We start from the raw sequence: 20,904 nt of genomic DNA, 5'->3' as shown, positions 1-20,904 counted from the left end.
CTCAATGGCAAATCCAGTCTGAGAATTTCATTATTTTAAATCTCAAGATGAATTTCCATCACCATCTGATATATTAGGGACGTAGGCTAAAACGGGCATCTTTAAAATCGCCTCTGAAAAAAATGCCTGCAAATTTAAACCTGTCTGACTTTATCCTCACAATACTTTAGATATTACTGACAGGAGTAATAAGGAGTAGAATTGCCAGAGAGGGGAGGCTGAGACATACTGCCCTCTCTTTCTCATCTATCTGCCATTTTTCTTCCTGTCAATGCCACAAGCGCAAAGCATGATGGTAGATATTGCTGAGTTAATGACCATTGTTTGTACACTACTTTTCGTGATGTACCCATGATACATTGAGTTCATGGGTAGGGTATAAAAATTGTACTTAACATTCTGCCAGCACTCCGAAATTCTGTTAGGATCTACTTCGACTCTTAGGAGGTTTCATTACATTTGCCATTTGGTGTTGAGAAATGTGACATTAACTAGTAACCCAAGAAACTTAAAGACACAGGGGGCAGAGAAGGGTCTTTCAACATTTACATGCATACAGATACTTACCTCCTTTATTTTCATTGCTTAGAAATAATTTGCAACATGTTTAAGGACATGTTCAGCATGAACACAACAACTTTCACAGGTGTATTTAAGGCACACTTATATCCTAACAGGTCACATGTATGTCAGTGGGATTTCAATAAACCTTTTCTAAAAGTTTTTCCCGTGGTTCAGCTCCACTTAATAAAATAAAAAACATACAAATTTAAGTGTCTGCAAATGTCTGCTGTTCTAAAAGAGAACTCCTCAGAGCCAACTGTTTTTATGATTTTTATCATCACTTATAAAAACACTCATGAACATGAATGTTGTTCCATCTGCGGATAAAAATAAATACTCTACAGCATCTGTGGTGTAGAACAAGTCTTAAAATTCAGCTACATTCAGAAGCAGACTCTTCATCCCAACATATTGACTGTGTTGATTCCCATTGAAGCCTTTCATCCCATTTTTGTCCCCGTCCGCCGTCTGCAGAGCCTGATTTTATTCAGCGTCCTGGAAAATCTGATAACTCTTTCATGTTGAGCGCAGCCTTTCACCCTGCTACTTCCCAGTCGATTATCTCTGGAATATGGTGGCAATGATTGTGTTTTCTCAATCACACACTGAAGGTGAACATGCACACAAAGCAAGTGTTTCTCCTTCATTTTACTTGAAGAGATGGGATCTAAAAATAGAGATTTTCTCTGCATCCTCTAATGTGATGTGTCGATGGGGTTGTCACCCTTTCATGCTGTGAGGAGGAAGGTGTCTTTGTGTAAGCTCTCTTTTCTTTATGTGCTGCACAGGTTGCTTTATATACCTGTGTATTGTCTGTAGACACAAATTAAAGGAAATTCAAGGTTCTATGCAGGACAAGGACTCACTGAATGGCGACGTGAATCACATGCTGTTGCCTTCACAGTCACCAGATCTCAACTCAATATATCATCAATGAGAAAGTGTTGGCTGACTTGTTACGGATTGTTTGCACATACAGAGGAAGTTGGAACAGCCTTAGGCAGCTATTCTTTTTGAATGGGACTTGGATCTGTGGCCCTGCAATGCCCCTGAGCCACAGAGATTTATAAAGGAGCTCAGCTGAATAACAGTGGAGAGTTAAGGTAAGCTTAAATGTCCTATTATGCAATGTTAGCCCCAACCAAGAGAGAGCACTTGTGCTCATTTGCTGTATTTTGTTAGAGAATCGTGGAAGACAGGCACAATGTGGTTTTCTTCCACATTTTACAAGAGGAGGGACCTCTTCAGTACTATTGTACTACAAACAACTTGAGAATATAAATATAAAAGGACACATAAATCAAAAGATCTTGTTGCAGCTATATCAACCCTGTGTTTTTTCTCCTTGTGCACATATTCTACATTCTAGCCTATGCTTAAATGATAGAAATCACATCAAGATTTTACTCAAACAAAAGATATAAAATCCATCCCATCTGGAAATGTATTAATCTCTCTTTCTCTAAGTGTATACATGTTGTACAATCCAACAGCCCGGATAATGCAATAGTGCCACATGTACTACAGTATACATGTCCATATGCTGCTGGAGCCATTTGCACACATACACATGCTTTATGGTTTGACAGCTACCATTATAGTATGACAATGAAACATAGGAGTAATCCATGGAAGCATGTGATTCATAGAATTAAACATATGAAAGGAAAACTTAGAACATATTAAAAAGGAAACTGTGTGTGTGAGTAAACATACTCATTCTTGACGAAGGCGTACTTGTTGATGGTCTCAATGACATCTTTGAAGAGAATCTTGGAAGTGAGGGTGTAGCCGTGATGGACGATGGGCTCACCATCTTGACCATCCCAACAGTCCACTGAAGACACAAGAGAAAAGAAAACATGATCAGAATGCTGTCTAAACTTAAAAATATTGATATTGTCAAAGCCAAATCTCACGTGTAGATCCAAACCAGGAAGCATCATAGCAGGTGCTGTGTGTGTTGTATCCAAAGATCATTTTCCTCTTTGTCGTAAAACTACATTCTGCTACACAATGGCAAAACACTATAGTTGACTTATAACAGGTATCTGACTTCATCAGATCTGCTTTTCCATAAAAACAGCTTTTGATATTTGCACTAATTACCAGACGAAGTATGTCCACTTTGGCTGTGTAGTTTGTGCTTTGTGCACAATTAGAACTAAACATGCAGCTTTAACAAATCTCTCAGCAGCTGACCTTCATTCAAGCCTACATGCAATACTTGTTGCGTTGAGCTCATTGCACATAGATTTCTGCTGGCCTCAGTCCTTGGGCAGAGACAGCAGTGGAGTGGGCGGTGACCTTTTTACAGAAGATAATGCCAGACATCCCCCAACATGTTTTCCTCTATTCTTAACTCACCCCAGCATTTATTATATTAAATTGTTGGGCTCGTAGAGACATTTCTAAACATTTATTTAAATGATTTTATGTTTTTATTTCAAAGCTATTTTCACATTTTAAACATAAATGCAATACAATGAAGATAGATACAAAAGCAAAAGAGTGTGGCTATTTCCTCCTGATGGACGAAGAATTTGCAATACACACTAACACGTTAATGAATACTGTAGGAACATAGAGCCTGGGATCATTCAACCCCTGGTGGTGTCATGTCATGGGCTACACCTGTGTGTGTGTGTGTGTGTGTGTGTGTGTGTGTGTGTGTGTGTGTGTGTGTGTGTGTGTGTGTGTGTGTTGTTCCACAGTGTTCTGTGACCCCCCCAGATTCTGTGACATGAAGTCCGAGAACATTCGGGCCATCATTCAAAACAGAATTTAAAAAGATAAGCAGAATACTGCATGTCACCCGAACTAGTGAGCTACACACATATGTTCATATATCAGCACTGGTTATTACCTTTATGCCATTGTTAAACTGAGCCTATACACTGGATTGTATGCACCTTGTGTGTATATGTTTCTCATGTCTAAGCTGACCTTCTACACAGCGACAGCCCGCCTGCAGCACCCAGGCGTACATGTCCACCCGAGACTGTGACATCAGCTGGTCACCCATCAGATATGTGTTGTGTGAGGAGGCGATGAAGTAGTTGCACAATGGCTGGTTCATGTCCTGGTTCAGATTGTAGTGTTCTGGGTTGAAGATGTCCCCTGCTGGGCTGCGCGTGTAATTTGTAAAACCTGAAAGAAAGATCATACAGACAGCTCTTTACCACAGGCACTCACAATAACACTAACCCTAACCCTAGCATGATCACTGGCACACTGCACTGTGCCAGTGATCATGCTATTATTGTGAGTGCCTCTCAACAAAAGCATCTGCCCATATAAATGAATTGTAATTAAATTGTCAGGAGAAATATTCAGATTTTTTGAAGCAGAATTGATGAGTCCAGTTATTGCCGACTGACAGCTGGCAACAACCTATTGGACCGGCTACACTTTCAACACAAACACACACACAAACACTGTAATTCTGTTCTAATGAGAAACTCTTTGTGGCACAACGTATAACAGCATTTAATATGTAGAGAGAATAAATTAAAAACTTCTCCAGAAAATGTAACAATGTTCAAATAGATGCAAACACAAGAGAACTGGATGACGATTTGAAATCAAAGTGGACTTACCATCAATTCCCAAAACTCCTTCTCTCTGGTTTTCAGAACAGGGTTCAAATTTATTGACGATTTCCAGACAGTGGTCCTTGGTCGCCTTGATCATCTACAAAGTACGGAAATGTGGATCAAGCTACAATATTTAGCATGTGCTAACAACAGAAGAATAGCCATCATCAGGAGGGATTTATGATGATTGAACTCCATACATGACATTTCTTTCCCCATCCTGACAGCAGAATCCAGTTGTGTGTCTGGTGGCTGCTCTTGTAAGCCATCTGATTGGTCAATCACAATCCCATTAATGTAAATCATTGAAATTGGGTGTGATATACCACAGCAGGGAGTCCTTTGCACTGTGTATGTGTGACACTTTAAAGTCTGAGAACAAGGCTTTAGCTCGGTGAAATGGTGGGACATCATTCCCTCAGGGTTATTTCCATAATAGAGAAAGGGTTTCTCCTCCCCACTTCTGTAGCTCTGAGCAGAGTGAGTGCCCAGCACTGTGTTAAATTGGGTACACTTGAGAATGCTGTGGAGAGCAAATACTCAGCAGTGGTAAGTCCATAATCATTGTTGCTGTGTCACACAAACACACACACACGAATTGTGCGCAATAGGTATTCAAGTTTTTTTTCTGTCGCTTGGTAGAAACATCATCGACATTGGCGTTCTCACATTCAGTCTCTCAGTTACAGGGGGTTCTGCAGAGTTCATTACAGTCTGAAAGCAACTTTGGTTTTGCATGATGGCAGGCTAACATTTGCTCATTTGCCTAATGTACAGCTGAGGGTGATGCTTATGTCATTAGTTTTTAAATGACTTTGTCATAAACCAAATATTTTTTGAAGCAATTTCTTCACCAATAATAGTGCCTCAATCAACCCAGTGCCTTTGGTTGTAGCATATTGCCAGATACGGTCTATTAGTTATCTGGTCTTTGGGAGGTGAAACCAGAAACTGCTTTGACATCCTGTTTGTATATGGATTAAACACACTTGATAAAAACCTATTCCTTCCATGTGGGGTATAGTGTATGCTGACATTGTTCTCATTTTAAGGACCCCTACAGATTAACATCAGACTGATGGCACTCTACATCACCATTGTCTCTACATACAAGGTCAGAATTCAGCAGACATTCAACTACAGATTTTAGAGGCCCACTCGGCCGCTGATCCAAATCAGGTATAGGTTGTAAAAATAATGCAGTAGAAATCTACATTAACAACAATACATTTCCCATCATGTCCCATCACACTACCTCATTCTGTGTACCAGTGGATACTGCTTCCAGTGATGAGTGATCCCCGCCTAGGCTACATCGCTTCAAGGCTGAAACAACACACCTACCTACCTCTCAAACTAAACAGCCAGTTGTCAAGTTGCATCGTGGGTTAAAGGTTTTGACAACGAATACAAACAAAGATAACGGTGGTGCATTGATTTTGATTCAGTGTTGAAGGAGCACAATGTTAAATCAGTGGAGTCACTTCTAGCGGTCTGACAAGACACTGAATAAGAAAAATACACATACACTGTGTACCTTTTGCTCAGTCTCCAGGTAGCGGGCCAGGTCATCGGTGTTGAGGTGGTCTTTGTGATTGCTGTAGGTGAGCAGGAGGAGGTACAGGTCCCTGCGGGTTGACATCATCTTGTAGAAGGAGCAGAACTCCTCAAAGCCAAGTGTCCCCTGGTTGTCATCTGTGTCAGCCTCCTAGAGACCAGGTAGAAGAGACAGATTTAGTTTGGTTCATCTTATGAGCACAGCTATAATTTAAAATTCAAGACATTCAACAAAAACACAAACTAAAACATGAATTGCAGTTGATTCAGGGTGGACTGTTTTATGAGGAGATACATTGTTATACTGTATCAATTTAAAAATTATATGTAAAAATTAACATGCGATAACGTCACTGGCTACGGACGCAGACACCACGGGCAGCTCCACAGCCGGGAGATGGCACACAGCCCGGCTACAGCCCCACCAAGGCCGGGACAGACACCAGGGAGCCATGCACAGCTCCACTAAGTCCACTTATACTGTTAATGTGGGGTTTTTTCATCCATGTGTAGACCATGAAAAGTGTTTTTTTACAATATTTAGCAGCTCTGTCAGTAATTTACATCCTCTCTTGAGACTCTTATCATTCGCGCTGCACAAACAGTGTCAAACCAAACCGAGCTCACCACCATCTCCTCCAGCTCCATGCATATACTAAGTTTACCAGGCTGTACCCGATCACACGGTGTGTGTGTGTGTGTGTGAGAGAGAGCGCAAGAGAAAAGAGCTAGCAATCGGCTGATGAATGCGCGCTGCTCTGAAGAAAGATTTAACTCATTAATAAAAGTATCGATCAGCTTTTATTTTGAAGTGGGTACGCTTCAGGAAGTGTACAAACATTTATTGGACAGATTGTTTTGTGTTGATAGATAATTTGCTGTGTCTACTCTCATGTGAACTGCGAGCGGAGCCCAGAAAAAAATTTGCACGACCTAGAATCTCTAGAAGAGTGACAGAGCCAATCTGTTAACATAGGCGCGGAAATGAAGAGGAAGGCGTTCCACAGCCAGTCTGGCATGGGGATTAGACCTCACAGCTTCAGCTGCAGGTTGTGGCAACAATGCAGTTCCATCTTTCACTTGAGAACTTTCACTCTTTAGTCTTTGTACCTGTCACTCGGAATCTATTGCACGTGAGAGTGAACTTTTTCCACATGCACCAGTGTGAACAACATAGATTCAATTGATTCTGTGGGAAACAGTACTTTATTAGAAATTAATAATATGAACTCTGTGATGTTCAATGTCTACTTTAAAAAAAATTCTGTAGTTATGTTTTCTTAATGTCACTGAAATGTTATTTAATTATATGTCAATTATTTTAGACAAGGCTTATTTCTTATTAACATCTTACAAATTCCTTCAATCACAAATTAAGATATTTTTACAACATTGTCATTGAAAACACTAGTTTTGAGATTAGATTTTTAACATGATCTTTACATTGGTGTTGTTTTAGACAAGTAATGAGCTTAAAACACACACAGATTGCTACACTCTGGTTGTGTACTGGAACACTGCAGTATGTCACGCCGCGACCCGTGTAATCCTTGCCTCAATTGAATGAGGCCGTCTGTGAGCGGCTCCATATGCCAAGCAGCACCGGAGGCAGCCACTCACTGCAGAGCGATGACGTCTGCGCTAGTCAGATCTTGGCCCTTTGAGCAGCTCAGTTCACACCGGCCTTTATAAAAACTATTGTAGATCTAAAATGAGTTTTGTTTTTAACAGCAGGTAAATAGGATTCTAAATGGAATTTATTCTTTGAATGTGGATTTCTGTACAGATAATTTGAGCATGGTTTTACTTTAATAAAGATAGTCAAATGAAAATGTCTTGACTGCAGTTTAATTTTGTTTCACCATGCTTTTGGGAGGAGATGCATCTCTGAGTTCTCTGACAAATTAAGTGTTACATTACATTACATTTCATTTAGCTGACGCTTTTATCCAAAGCGACTTACAATAAGTGCATTCAAACCCGAGGGTACATACCAAGGACGACAAGAATCAAGAAAATACAATTTCTTCAAATAAAGCAAAACTACAAAGTGCTATAAGTAAGTGCCATTTAAGTGCTACTAAAGTGTTAGTTTCAAAAAGTTGTTAGTTTTTTTTTATTTTATTTTTTTTTATTTTTATTCAAGGTAAAGTCGGAAGAGGTATGTTTTTAGTTTTCGGCGGAAGATGTGTAGACTTTCTGATGTCCGGATGTCGATGGGGAGCTCATTCCACCATTTAGGAGCCAGGACAGAAAACAGTCGTGTTTTTGAAGAGTGTTTAGCTCGCAGTGAGGGAGCAACGAGCTGATTGGCTGAAGCAGAGCGGAGTGAACGGGGTGGGGTGTAACGTTTGACCATATCCTGGATGTAGACTGGACCGGATCCGTTCACAGCATGGTACGCAAGTACTAGTGTTTTGAACCGGATGCGAGCAGCCACTGGTAACCAGTGAAGGGAGCGGAGGAGAGGAGTAGTGTGAGTGAATTTAGGTTGGTTAAAAACCAGTCGAGCTGCTCCATTCTGGATGAGCTGCAAAGGTCGTTTGGCAGTAGCAGGTAGACCTGCCAGGAGCGAGTTACAGTAATCTAGACGTGAGATGACCAAAGCCTGGACCAGAACCTGCACCGCCTTCTGAGTGAGAAGGGGGCGTATTCTCCTGATGTTGTACAGCATGAATCTACAGGACCGTGTTGTTGCAGAAATGTTGGCAGTAAGGGAGAGTTGGCTGTCGAGTGTTACGCCCAGGTTCCTAGCCGTCTGAGTGGGGGTTAACACAGAGTTGTCAAAGTTAATAGTCAGGTCGTGGATGGGAGAGTCTTTCCCTGGAAGGAAGAGAAGTTCAGTTTTGTCAAGGTTAATCTTCAGATAAAATTGGTTTCAGTCAGCGTGTACACCGGCCTACTCAATGTAGACTTGACCTTGTATTATCGTACGGTGTCGGAATTGAACATTTAACAGTACTTCCGTGCAATCCAGTTCTATCAGACCATAATTTAATAACCTTTGATTTTTCAATAAACTAAATATATGCCACTAATAAAAACTAATTTTCTAGATGTCTACCTGATAGTTCTGTAGCTAAATTTAAGGAAATAATTGCAATTACATTTAAACCCATATTATCCGTCGATATAAACAAAATTCTTTAAAAACCTGAGCTCCATTGAGATCGATTATCTCGTCGATAGCTCTGCAGACTCTTTACAATTAACATTAGATTCAATAGCGCCTCTAAAAAAGAAAAATGTTAAACATAGTTATTAGCTCCGTGGTATAATTCCCACACAAATGAGTTAAAACGATTATCACGAAAACTAGAAAGGTAGTGGCCCTCAAGCAACAATTTTGAAAATCTCAGACTGGAAGAATAGTGTTAAAGAATATTAAAAGGCTCTCCACAAAGCAAGAGATGCCTACTATTCAAAAGTAATAGAATAGAATAGAAACAACCCCAGGTTTCTCTTCAGCACTGTAGCCAGGCTGACAGAGAGTTACACCTCCACCCAACCTAGTATTCCTCGATCCCTAAATAGCAATGTCTTTATGACCTTTTTTAATGATAAAATTCTAACTATTAGAAATAAAATCAACCATCTCCTGCCCTCAATTGGCACTAATACCACAACAGAAATCTCAGAAACGGCTGAATCCTACCAATTATTGAGACAGTTTCTCTCTGATCACCCTTGATTAGTTTACCAAAATAATCTCAGGTTCTAAACCAACAACCTGTATCATAGATCCGATTCCGACAAAATTACTTAAAGATATTCTGCCCCTAATTGAAAGTTTGTTTCGTAACACAATCAATCTGACATTATCATCAGGTTATGTACCACAGTCTTTTTAAATAGCTGTAATCAAAGCACTTCTCAAAAAACCCACCCTAGACTATTTTAGCCAATATCTAATCTCCCCTTCATGTCTACAATCTTAGAAAAAGTTGTAGCCAATCAGCTGTGTGAGTTTCTCCAGGAAAATAATATATATGAAGACTTTCAGTCTGGGTTCAGAGCCAATCACAGCACAGAGACAGCCTTAGCAAAAGTGACTAATGACCTTCTAATAGCTTCAGATCAGGGACTTGTGTCTGTCCTCGTTCTGTTAGATCTCAGTGCAGCATTCGACACAATTGACCATCAAATTTTATTACAAAGACTTAAACAGTTAATTAACATTAATGGAACTTAACTGGTTTAAATCATATTTTTCAGATCGCTCCCAATTCGTGCAAATTAATGATGAGTCATCTGCGCGCACCAAAGTTAACCATGGTGTTCCACAGAGCTCTGTGCTCGGCCCAATTTTATTCTCATTATATATGCTCCCACTAGGAAACATTATCAGGACACACTCGGTAAATATCCACTGCTATGCGTATGATATCCAGTTATACTTGTCATTAAAACCTGAACAAAGTAATCAATTAACTAAACTTCGAGCATGACTCAAGGATATAAAAACCTGGATGACCCGCAATTTTCTCTCATCAAACTCAGATAAAACAGAGGTTATAATACTTGGCCCTAAACACCTTAGAGATGCATTATCTCATGATATAGCTGCGCTAGACAACATTGCCCTTGCTTCCAATGAAACAGTCAGGAACTTGGGATTGATCTTCGATCCTGATTTGTCCTTTAATTCACACCTAAACCAAATTTCTAGGACAGCCTTTTTCCACTTGCGTAATATTTAAAAAATTTGACATGTCACAAAAAGACGCAGAAAAACTAGTCCGAGCCTTTATTACATCAAGACTGGACTATTGTAATTCATTATTATCAGGCTCCAGCAGTAAGTCGTTAAAGACTCTACACCTTGTCCAAAATGCAGCACGTGTCCTGACGAGAACAAAGAAAAGAGAGCACATTTCTCCAGTATTAGCATTGCTCACTGTGGTTCCGGTTAAATCTAGAAAATAATTTAAAATGCTCCACCTCACCTTCAATGCCCTGAATAATATGGTGCCATTTTACCAGAGGTTATAGTAGGAGCCAGAGCTTATAGCCGTCAAGCCCCTCTCCTGTGGAGTAATCTACCACTTTCTGTTCGGGAGGCGGACACCATATGTTCGTTTAAGAGTCGGCTTAAAACCTTCCTTTTTGATAAAGCTTATAGCTAGAACTAATTACCGCGGCAGAACGTTACTTGTCCTATGTTCTAAAATAGGAAGCGTTTAGTTTAAAAAGGCATAGTGGTATTGATGGCTGATCTACTGAGTGGGCCACATGGTTTTCATCGTACTACCATACAAACCAGTAGCCAGTCAGATTTATCTTGAGCCTCAGTGTTCCCCCAATTTCGGCCTGGCAAGGCAAAAAACCCTGATGACGCTAAGACACAAGGAAAAAGTATGACACATGACACACTGAGCTTCTCTTTCCAGCTTCTCCTTCCTCTTCTCCACCCCTATCACATCGAAGTAAGTCATATCTTATCAGTACATGTTACTGACTTGACCCCTTCCCCGAGTCCCTTTGCTTTATCGCCCGCAGATCCGGGCCCGCTGTGGCCGGACCATGGATTATGATTTGTGGATCGCGCATCAGAGGTCGCAATGGTGGATCCAGTATGGCGGATTCTATATCATGCGGGCTGATCGTAGTGGTAATGGCGGACCCTGTGTCGGGTTGGGATAATCTAATGGTGGTGGACCAAGACCGAGGCGGCGGCTGATGATGGATCCTAATAAGCGGCAGTGGACAATGACTGTGGACTATAGTGGCATCCGATCTGGATGGCGGATCATGATCTCGCTGGCTGCTGACCATAGACTATGATTGTAGCAGGACTGCTTGACATTTAGCATTTAAGTTATCCTTCAAAATGTTTACCCTCATCAGTGGTGCTAAAAACTTTAATCTTAATGATGTTTTCCTACAACTGACATCTATTGCACTTCTGTCCATCGTGGGAGAGGGATCCCTCACATGTGGATCTCTCTGAGGTTACTAGGTATTTTTACCCTGTTAAAAAGGTTTTTAGCAGTTTTTCCTTACTATTGCTGAGGGTTAAGGACAGAGGATGTCACACCAATGTAAAAGTCCTACAAGACGAATAATGAATTGTGAATATGAGCTATACAAATAAAATTTGATTGATTGATTGGACTTCTCAAATCTTCTCAAACTTAATGATGGCAAAACATAAATGATCCTGTCTACTGGGGCTGTTCGATTATGGAAAAAATCATAATCACGATTATTTTGGACAATTTCAAAATCCGGATTATTTAAACGATATTAATGTGCCCTTACTCTGAAGTCTGTTTTATTTTTTAATCACTTCCGGTTCCGGTAAACACTGATGACGGTTGGGTCTTATTCCTCCGTGAAACCAGGATATCAGTGCCCGTTTATTCAAACCCTTAATGATGGCAACCCAAACACTCTCTGACCGACACGGAGAAATGCGGGTCCGGTCTGAACAGCCAGGCGGGAGCGCGCTTGAGAAAAGTGGTGCGCGGCACTACATGGTCTGCTGCTGCCCTCCCTGCTTTTCCACTCGCGCTGTTTTTTTCACCCTCGATCGCCACACACACAACTCGCCTCGTTCACTTTACTGCTGCTTGAGAGTGAGAGCCAGTCAGCTGGGCCGCTGAATGCTTTTGGGGAAGGACTGAATTGCGAATGCGTGTCTCTTTCGAAAAAAATGCCAAATAACCGTTTCAACTCGATTATAATAGTTTGGAGATGGTTTTACCCCATAATCGTAATCACGATTAAATTTCGATTAATCGAGCAGCCCTACTGTCTACGCACCAAATTCATTGTGTGTCAGTTAGATATTCTGCAGCCTGGTCATCATAAAATAAACCATTCACCATATAGTCTTCATGAATTTTTGATTTTTTTATGATAGTTTGATACAGGCTTCCTCTGCAACGAGGGATTATATAGTGGCAAAACAAGCTTGGCTTTAATCGGTAAGAAAATATTAAATCTTAGGTCTTCATTTAAGTTACCAGTCCACTTGAGACAATAACACAAACTTTTGGTCAGCCATTCTTATTGAATAACATTGTCATATTTGTTTGGTATCTCTTCAGTGTCTATTAGCTGTATTCCTGCACAGCCAAAATCCATTAATGGGAAATAAAGACAAGAAAGACACTAGACCAGCAAATCCTCAACAGAAGTTGCTCATGAATAAGACACATGCTCAGATTAGTAACAGGCTTCAACACCGATTTAAATATTGATGTTAGCTACCACTGATGTTGGTAAAGTTGTGGGAAATCTTTATTATATCATAAAATTTGTCGTAAGGATTTTACACCATTAAAAGTACGTCAGCATTCTGAGTGTACTCTGTAAGTTTGGCTTTAGTTATGATGGCTGTAGACTCAGACCGGTTTAGATGTGCATACAATTTTGTATTCACCTTGGGATAAATGTGTGAGACAACATGCTAACTTAGGTCTACTTGCCAACTTTGAGATTGCTAATGATCTTCAATGGCGATGATCACAAGCTATGTAATTGTGCCTTATATTTGGGTAGAGGAAGAAATCAAGGACAAATCAAATAAAACCAAACCTGATTTGCATTAGCTACTGAATAACTCTGTTGTTTGTTACTTCACTATTTGGCTGAACTCCACTTTGCTTAATCGTTGAACAGTTCTGAAACAACTATAACTTAGTCTTTCATTCTAGCTAACCCCAGAGCACCGAGGCTGTATTGTGTCCACTTGGCTTCCCATCAAAAGTAAATGCCTGGAGAAGTTGCTCTCTGACTGCCTAGACATTCAGTGAATAGCAGAGGAAAATAAGCTCTTAAGGAGCTTGTTTAAATGTCGAAAATGTAGACATGGGTTTTATGTAGATAGAAAAGCCAAGTATTTTCAGGTTTACTCAACCCATCAGTCTCTCAGTGTTAAAAATGCCAAAGGGTTATAGGTAAATCACAAACCTCAAAATCCTGTGATGCTTAGTCCAGGTTAGAGAATGTTAGTATTTTTCTAACATTCCTTTCCTTTACAAAATGTCCTTTACTACAGAGTGTGAACCGGAACAACTGAAAATTTGACCAGAAAGCAAAAGATGTAAGATGCAAAGCTTTTTTTTCTCGAGAAATTACATCCAGAGCAAATGCAAATAAACAAATAGACGTCCACCATTTGAAGTGTAAAGACAAGAATTCACTAAAGAACATGTTGGACTTGACTTCACATTAAACTACACTAGCAAAAAATAACCAAAGAATAGGAAAGCGATGAGGATGTGTGTGTGTGTCTCAATGTCCAGAGCTCAACCAGTATATTTATAAATTCAGTTTCAGTCTCCCCCACAAGCAGTCACCCCAGTATTTTTGTGGTGAACTGGAGATAGGCCTAGGCACATCCTTCGGAGATGGTTTTCAACAGGAATACTTTTTAGACTTGTGAATAATGTACTATTTACAAAATTCTACAGTGCAAGTGCTGCTTCCTGTCCCTAAACAATTGATTGGATGTTTTACAGTCAGGACTTAAACCACACCACATCTTCAATGACATGCACTTACTTCAAATTGTCTCGTTATTCAAAATGATAATAAATGTGTGCTTTGTTATGGGTTGTTGAGTATCAATGTCTGACGCTTTTATTTAGTTTTTCACTGAACTGATCTGATAAACACTAAACTTCCATTGAGCCATCCATCTCTGCTGCCTTTCAGGTAGTTTATTCTATTTAATATGCAAAGAAAAGCTGCCAATTTACTGTACAACATACAGCAATACCTGCAGTACTTGAATTGCATTATTAATTTACAGGGACATTAGGGCATGAAAAGAATTCAATAAATCTTATAAGGGTTATTATCTTTCCAGTTTCCAGTTTCTGTTTGTTTGTTTTCTATTATTTGTCTTTTTGTCAGTCAATTACCTTTCTTCCTATCTCATCTGTTCATGATTTATGTCACTTGATTGCTGTGAAACTGTAATTTCCCTTTGGGATTAAACTAATCCATCTTTCTCCCTATGTTTTACTAAGATGATACCATCATTTGTGTTTTGCTCATTTATAGGTTTTTCTCATTTTTTTTCTCACGTCAGCAAATGATTTCAATCTTCTAGCTGCATTGCATTGAGTGTTACAAGTTATGAAAACATTTTTAACTAGCCAGGTATAGCTACAGATCTGTAATTATCACTGATTTGATTAATCTTGAACTATGGAGGGTGTCATAAAAATAAAATCTACAGAGTAGTTAAAAAACAGCAGCATTGAACAGACTTATTCTGTTGAAAGAACACATTTTTTGTACTTATTTCACAGTAATTGTACATAATCTTCATATACTTACTGTATCCTTACAAAAAACAGTAACCAGTTTACATTCTATTACAGCAACAATGCAATAAATGCTGAATTTTGTTGACTGTTGTGGTGTGATTAATAGATTACTATTGTGTTTTTTCATACAGAAAATTGTTACTATTATTTGCATTTGACAACATTTTTGAAATTCACGATTAATATTGAGTAGTAATTCATCATTAAAATGCAGACACATGCATTGACAGCACTGCGATTCAATTATTAACACCATTAACACCAGTAAAGACTCATCAGTTAACTTCTTCAGACAGGGAAAGAGGTCAGGTCCACAGGTTTTTCCTCTTCACTAAGTAGGTTAAGCCAAGAAACTAGCAGAGAGATTGTTCCCCCCCCCCCCCCCCCACACACACACACGATCAGTCCCTTGTGTATTTATCCTGCATTATACCAGAGGCCATCTGTGACCCAGCAGCACCATATGGGTGACCGTCAACAGGCCACTGGACTTAGTTTTGACAAACAGGCTATCTACTTTATGGATGGAGGACTAGAACAACACAGTCAAGTTGGCAGAGTGATAATCCCTGTGGTGTGTAGCAGTTAGTGGCTGTGCTGTGTGTTAGCTAACACCTGTAGCAATCACAATTAGTCAGTGTCTTGACTGTTAATTCACAGGACCTACTGCAGTCTCAACTGATAAGTCTGATAAGCCAATTTAGACCTTAGCTGGACAACACTGTACTCGGGCAAATAGCGCCTTAAGTTTTATTTTTTCTTTGATCATGAATAAGCAATGAAGGTTTAAGGCAGCCTTCGGCCATAGTGAGTAGTGAGGTGACTTAAGCTGTATATGTCGAGTTTCTCCCAAAATCTGAATAACAAATCATGGTCATTAAAAATGTATGATCTACATGTTCTAAACAAGAGCCTAAAGGAAGTTCAACTTTCCCACAGATCGCTCATGCATCGTTTCCTCCCCAAAAACAGTACTTTTACAAAATGTCCTTTACTACAGAGTGTGAACCGGAACAAGTGAAAATTTTTCCAGAAAGCATAAGATGTAAGAAGCAAAGCTTTTTTCTCTTGCAGAAAATAACATCCAAATCCAAAGCTAAGAAACAAATACACGTCCACCATTTGAAGTGTAAAGAGAAGAACACTAAAGAACATGTTGGACTTGACTTCACATTTAACTACATTAGCAAAAAATAACCAAAGAATATGAAAGCGATGAGGATGTGTGTGTGTGTGTGTGTGTGTGTGTGCATGAGTCTCCCACCGTCTCAATGTTGAGAGTTCAAGCCCAACATACAGTGCCTTGCATAAGTATTCACCCCCCTTGGACTTTTTCCCATTATGTACTGTTACTAACTGGAATTCAAATAGACTTAAATAAACTTTTTCCCGTTTGTTCAACAAAACATGCATAGTACATAGGAGGTGCAAAATAAATTTTATTGCGACACAAACAATAATGAGAACAAAAAAGTTGACATCTGTTGGGTGCATAAGTATTCATCCCCCTGTGTCAATACTTGGTAGAACCCCCTTTCGCTGCAATTACAACTGCAAGTCTTTTGGGGTATGTCTCTACCAGCTTTGCACATCTAGAGATGGAAAGGTTTGTCCATTCTTCTTGGCAAAAAAGATGAAGCTCAGTCAGATTGGATGGAGACCGTCTGTGAACCACAATCTTCAAGTCTTGCCATATATTCTCTATTGGATTGAGGTCTGGGCTTTGACTGGGCCATTTTAAGACATTAACATTCTTTAATCCAAACCATTCCTTTGTAGCTCTGGCTGTATGTTTAGGGTCATTGTCCTGCTGGAAGATGAACCTCCGCCCCAGTCTCAAGTCTTTTGCAGACTGCATCAGATTTTCTTCAAGGATTTCCCTGTATTTGGCTCCATCCATCTTTCCCTCTATTCTGACCAGTTTCCCTGTACCTGCTGAAGAGAAGCATCCACACAGCATGATGCTACCACCACCATGTTTCACTGTTGGGATGGTGTGCTCAGGGTGATGGGCAGTGTTGGGTTTTCGCCACACATAGCGTTTTGCATTGAGACCAAAAAGTTAAATTTGGTCTCATCTGACCAGAGCACCTTCTTCCACATGTTTGCTGTGTCTCCCACATGGCTTCTGGCAAACTCCAAACTGGATTTTTTATGGATCCCTTTCAACAATGGCTTTCTTCTTGCCACTCTTCCATAAAGGCCAGATTTGTGGAGTAGACGACTAATAGTTGTCCTGTGGACAGATTCTCCCACCTCAGCTGTGGATCTCTGCAACTCCTCCAGAGTAACCATGGGCCTCCTGGTTGCTTCTCTGATTAATGTTCTCCTTGTCCGACTCTTCAGTTTGGGTGGACGGCCTCCTCTTGGTAGGTTTGCGGTTGTGCCATATTCTTTCCATTTTCTTATGATGGATTTTATGGTGCTCAGAGAGATGTTCAAAGCTCTGGATATTTTTTTATAACCTAACCCTGCTTCATATTTCTCCACAACTTTATCCCTGACCTGTTTGGTGAGCTCCTTGATCTTCATGATGCTGTTTGTTCAGTAATGATCTCCAACAAACTCTGAGTCCGTCAAAGAACAGGTGTATTTATACTGAGATTAAATTGCAGACAGGATGACCCTATTTACTAATTATGTGACTTGTGAATGCAATTGGTTGCACCAGATCTTTGTTAGGGGTTTCACAGTAAAGGGGGTGAATACATATGCACTCAACACTTTTCAGATTTTTATTTGTAAATAATTGTGAAATCCATGTAATATTTCCCCCCACTTCCAAATGATGCACTATTTTGTGTTGGTCCATTACATAAACTCATGATGAAATAAATTTTAATCTGTGGTTATACCATGACAAAATGTAGAAAAGTCCAAAGGGGGTGAATACTTATGCAAGGCACTGTAGTTCAGTTCAAGCCCCAAAAGAAACACGGATCTCCAGGGAAACTCCACAGATAATAAAAATCCACCTGTTGATTTCCTCCTGACTCCGACTTCAGAGATGAGGCGTATGCTCCCGAGCGACGACAACACGCAGACTTTATAAACACAATTTTTATTTTTTTGAAAGGTAAAACAGACGATCCTCTTTGACCTTCAAACTCATTGCTCTGAAGCTCGTCGTCACTTCTGATTACGCTGGGCTGTGATTGGATTGGAGTGTGATTGGACACATATGCACACATGCAACAGAATGCACCTGCTGCTGTGTCAGCTTGTGGGATTGGGCAGGGAGACGTGTCACACTCTTAGTGTATCATTAATCGAAACTGCAGACGGTTTGATAGCCATTTCGGTTAAAGAATTGTTGCAGCCCTACCTGATTGATATTGGGTTTGTGCTTGATGTGCTTCTGGCCTTGTTGTTTCTGTACCTTAAACATCTGTTTGACCTTCTGTCGAGGGAGGTTGACGTTGAGTTTGTGCAGGAGTTGCAGGACCTCGCTGATGCTTAAGCTGCCGTCGCCATTCTTATCAGCCTCAGTGAAGGTCTGCTTCAGCCATGTGATGCCATGGTGGGTTAAGGAGAGTTGACAAAAAGATTCAGGACATTTGCTCTTTGATTTTTCCCTCAAAGCACATGAGTGTCAATGTAAAGAATAATATTACTATTCTACACATCATGCATTGGACTTTATCTCAATTTGCCAAACGCTCCAATGGTAATAACAGTTTTCCTTATTATTCAATGGATAAAGTTGGACTCTATAATCACCAGGCCATTAATTAGGCAACCTGCTCCCTGAGTAAGTTAAAAAAATGAAGGATATTGGTCACGAGTGCGCTGTCTTTTGGCCAGGCTGTCCTCATCACTGATGCCTGCCATCAGATATTTCAGGCCTGTGATCCAGGTTCTCGCCTCCTCTCCAGTCCCAGACACCAGGTCCAGAGATTCCACATGTTCTCCGTAGTACAGACTGAAGCAGCAGTTGGGGTCGAAGGTGCCCTCTGCGTAGCGCTGGAAGATTTCAGACTGTTTACCCTCACAAACCTCACGAATGGAGTCGATGGAGACTATTGGAGCAGATAGAAAAACAACAAGTCAGTGAGGAAATAATACATTTGCTTAAGTACAATTACGGTTAAGGTTGGGCACTAATGTAAAAGTCAGGAGGGGATGAATACAAGATTGAATGGATGCAGCTTTGAAGAAACATTTTACTCATTTAAGAAATGCATCGATCATTAAGTGGGGATCAGTGTGAATTATGTGGTCTACAAACAAATCAACAGCTAATGAGTGGCGGGTCCAGAAAGAGTATGAAATATTCAATATCTTATAATATAATATATGACGAGTGCCAATCTGAGGTTCAATTATACAGTTGAAGGAATTCTGATGCCGACCATTGTATTTGCAAATAAAATCGAAATGTTGCCCCTCCCCCCTAAAAGACAACAGGTGAAGAAGGTGGACTCAGCCAATTGCTGATAGATGATATTTTCATCAATTCACCCTATCCTAATTTGGATGTATATATACGTTGAGTATTTGAATGGTAGACTAATTTTTACTTCACTCTATTTCAGAGGAAATATTGTACTATTTAAAGCACTACATTTACCTGACAGTTGCAGTCACTAGTTACTTTTCACTCAAGTTATATTTGATTTAATTTAATCTATCTAAAAATGTTTTTACAAGATTTCATAACTCATTAGAATAAGGCAACTAAAAATAAGCTAACAAGTAAAATACTTAAGGTCATGCTCAAATCTGGTGTCTCCTGAGACTGCTATGATCGGATCTCACCTCTCTGCACTTCATGACCAAAGCATTACTTTTACAGAGCTTAAAAAAGTGACTACATGTGTCCCTGAACAGCTTTAAATGGCCCTGCTTAGACCTGGTATTAACATCTCGAGAAATCTGATCACTAACGGTCAGTACTAGGCTTGTCTGTTCACACCTGGCCTGAAAATATGTCTCCTGTGACCACTGATCAGTTCTCACTTCCCTGCTCTATATGCTAACAATCATGTACGTCATTGTGGTTGAAAACAAACAAGTGGTTGGACACTGGAAAGTGTAAAAACGTGTTTACACTGTAGCAGGTCAAACAGTTTGGCGATTGCGATCATATATCTGAGAACAGATCTACCAGGTCTGTACAAGGTCTTAAAAACATTCTGTTGCTTACTCTGCAATCAAAATATAATTTCAGGAATTTTAGCAATATCTTTAAATTGTGATACTTTTACCTGAATAAACCTTCTTGTCGAGTGTGAAAGAACAATACAGCAAAACTAAGTTTATTAAATCCAACGGAATCCTTCAGCCTGTTTTGGTATTCCCCTGGTTATGAACATTTGTTATGCGTTAGTGAATCAATTGATGTGGAGAGTTTCATGAGGAAATACTTGTGTCTGATTTCCGGCTTCTTGTTACCGAGGATAAAATGTCCTCAATTCAATGAGTAGCGCCAAGAGAACTCTGTTTATCAAGATAAAGCATTTATGAGATGTTAATCACATTTTACTGGAAGAAACTGCCTTGAGTCATTCATTAAATTTCCCCACTGACATCAACGCCATCGAGAGTAGTTCTTGCTAGTTGGACATTTTTGTCACTATCAATATCCACAAAAGATGTCCATTACACATGATCTGCTCTGTCTCCCTCTGTGCTTAAGTCATGCAATACTACATGGATGAAACATTATTTACAACACACACACACAGAGAGAGACAAAGAGAGAGACAGAGAGAGACAGATTTTGTTTAGATTTTTTCACAAGCACTTTATTTACAAAACACTTGCTTGCAACATTATTCAAATAAATAAACAAAAATGCTGCTGTTAAAAAAACTCAGTCTGTTAAAAAGTGTGGAAAGGACAGCTCATTGATGGTGACGGTGCAGAGTATGTCATTAAAACACCAAATTCTTTTAAAAGAC

The 20,904-nt window shown here is 39.8% G+C and overlaps 1 protein-coding gene across 1 annotated transcript in view; it reads right to left on the bottom strand.

The window, feature by feature from the left end:
* plch2a (phospholipase C, eta 2a) overlaps positions 1–20,904 on the bottom strand; it is a 66,862-nt gene that overhangs the window by 30,554 nt on the left and 15,404 nt on the right. Inside the window, exons 4-9 of the mRNA XM_062391759.1 lie at positions 18,777–19,020; positions 18,381–18,510; positions 5,698–5,868; positions 4,164–4,257; positions 3,511–3,714; positions 2,281–2,401 (exon numbers count right to left, since the gene is read on the bottom strand). Of these exons, the coding sequence (XP_062247743.1) occupies positions 2,281–2,401; positions 3,511–3,714; positions 4,164–4,257; positions 5,698–5,868; positions 18,381–18,510; positions 18,777–19,020 (964 nt within the window). The remainder of the gene's footprint in view (positions 1–2,280; positions 2,402–3,510; positions 3,715–4,163; positions 4,258–5,697; positions 5,869–18,380; positions 18,511–18,776; positions 19,021–20,904) is intronic.

The sequence above is a fragment of the Platichthys flesus genome, chromosome 7, assembly GCF_949316205.1.
Source record: "Platichthys flesus chromosome 7, fPlaFle2.1, whole genome shotgun sequence".
Classification (NCBI taxonomy): Eukaryota; Metazoa; Chordata; class Actinopteri; order Pleuronectiformes; family Pleuronectidae; genus Platichthys; species Platichthys flesus.
The sequence above is the reverse complement of the archived record's forward strand: the minus strand, read 5'-3'. Positions and strand labels throughout refer to the sequence as shown.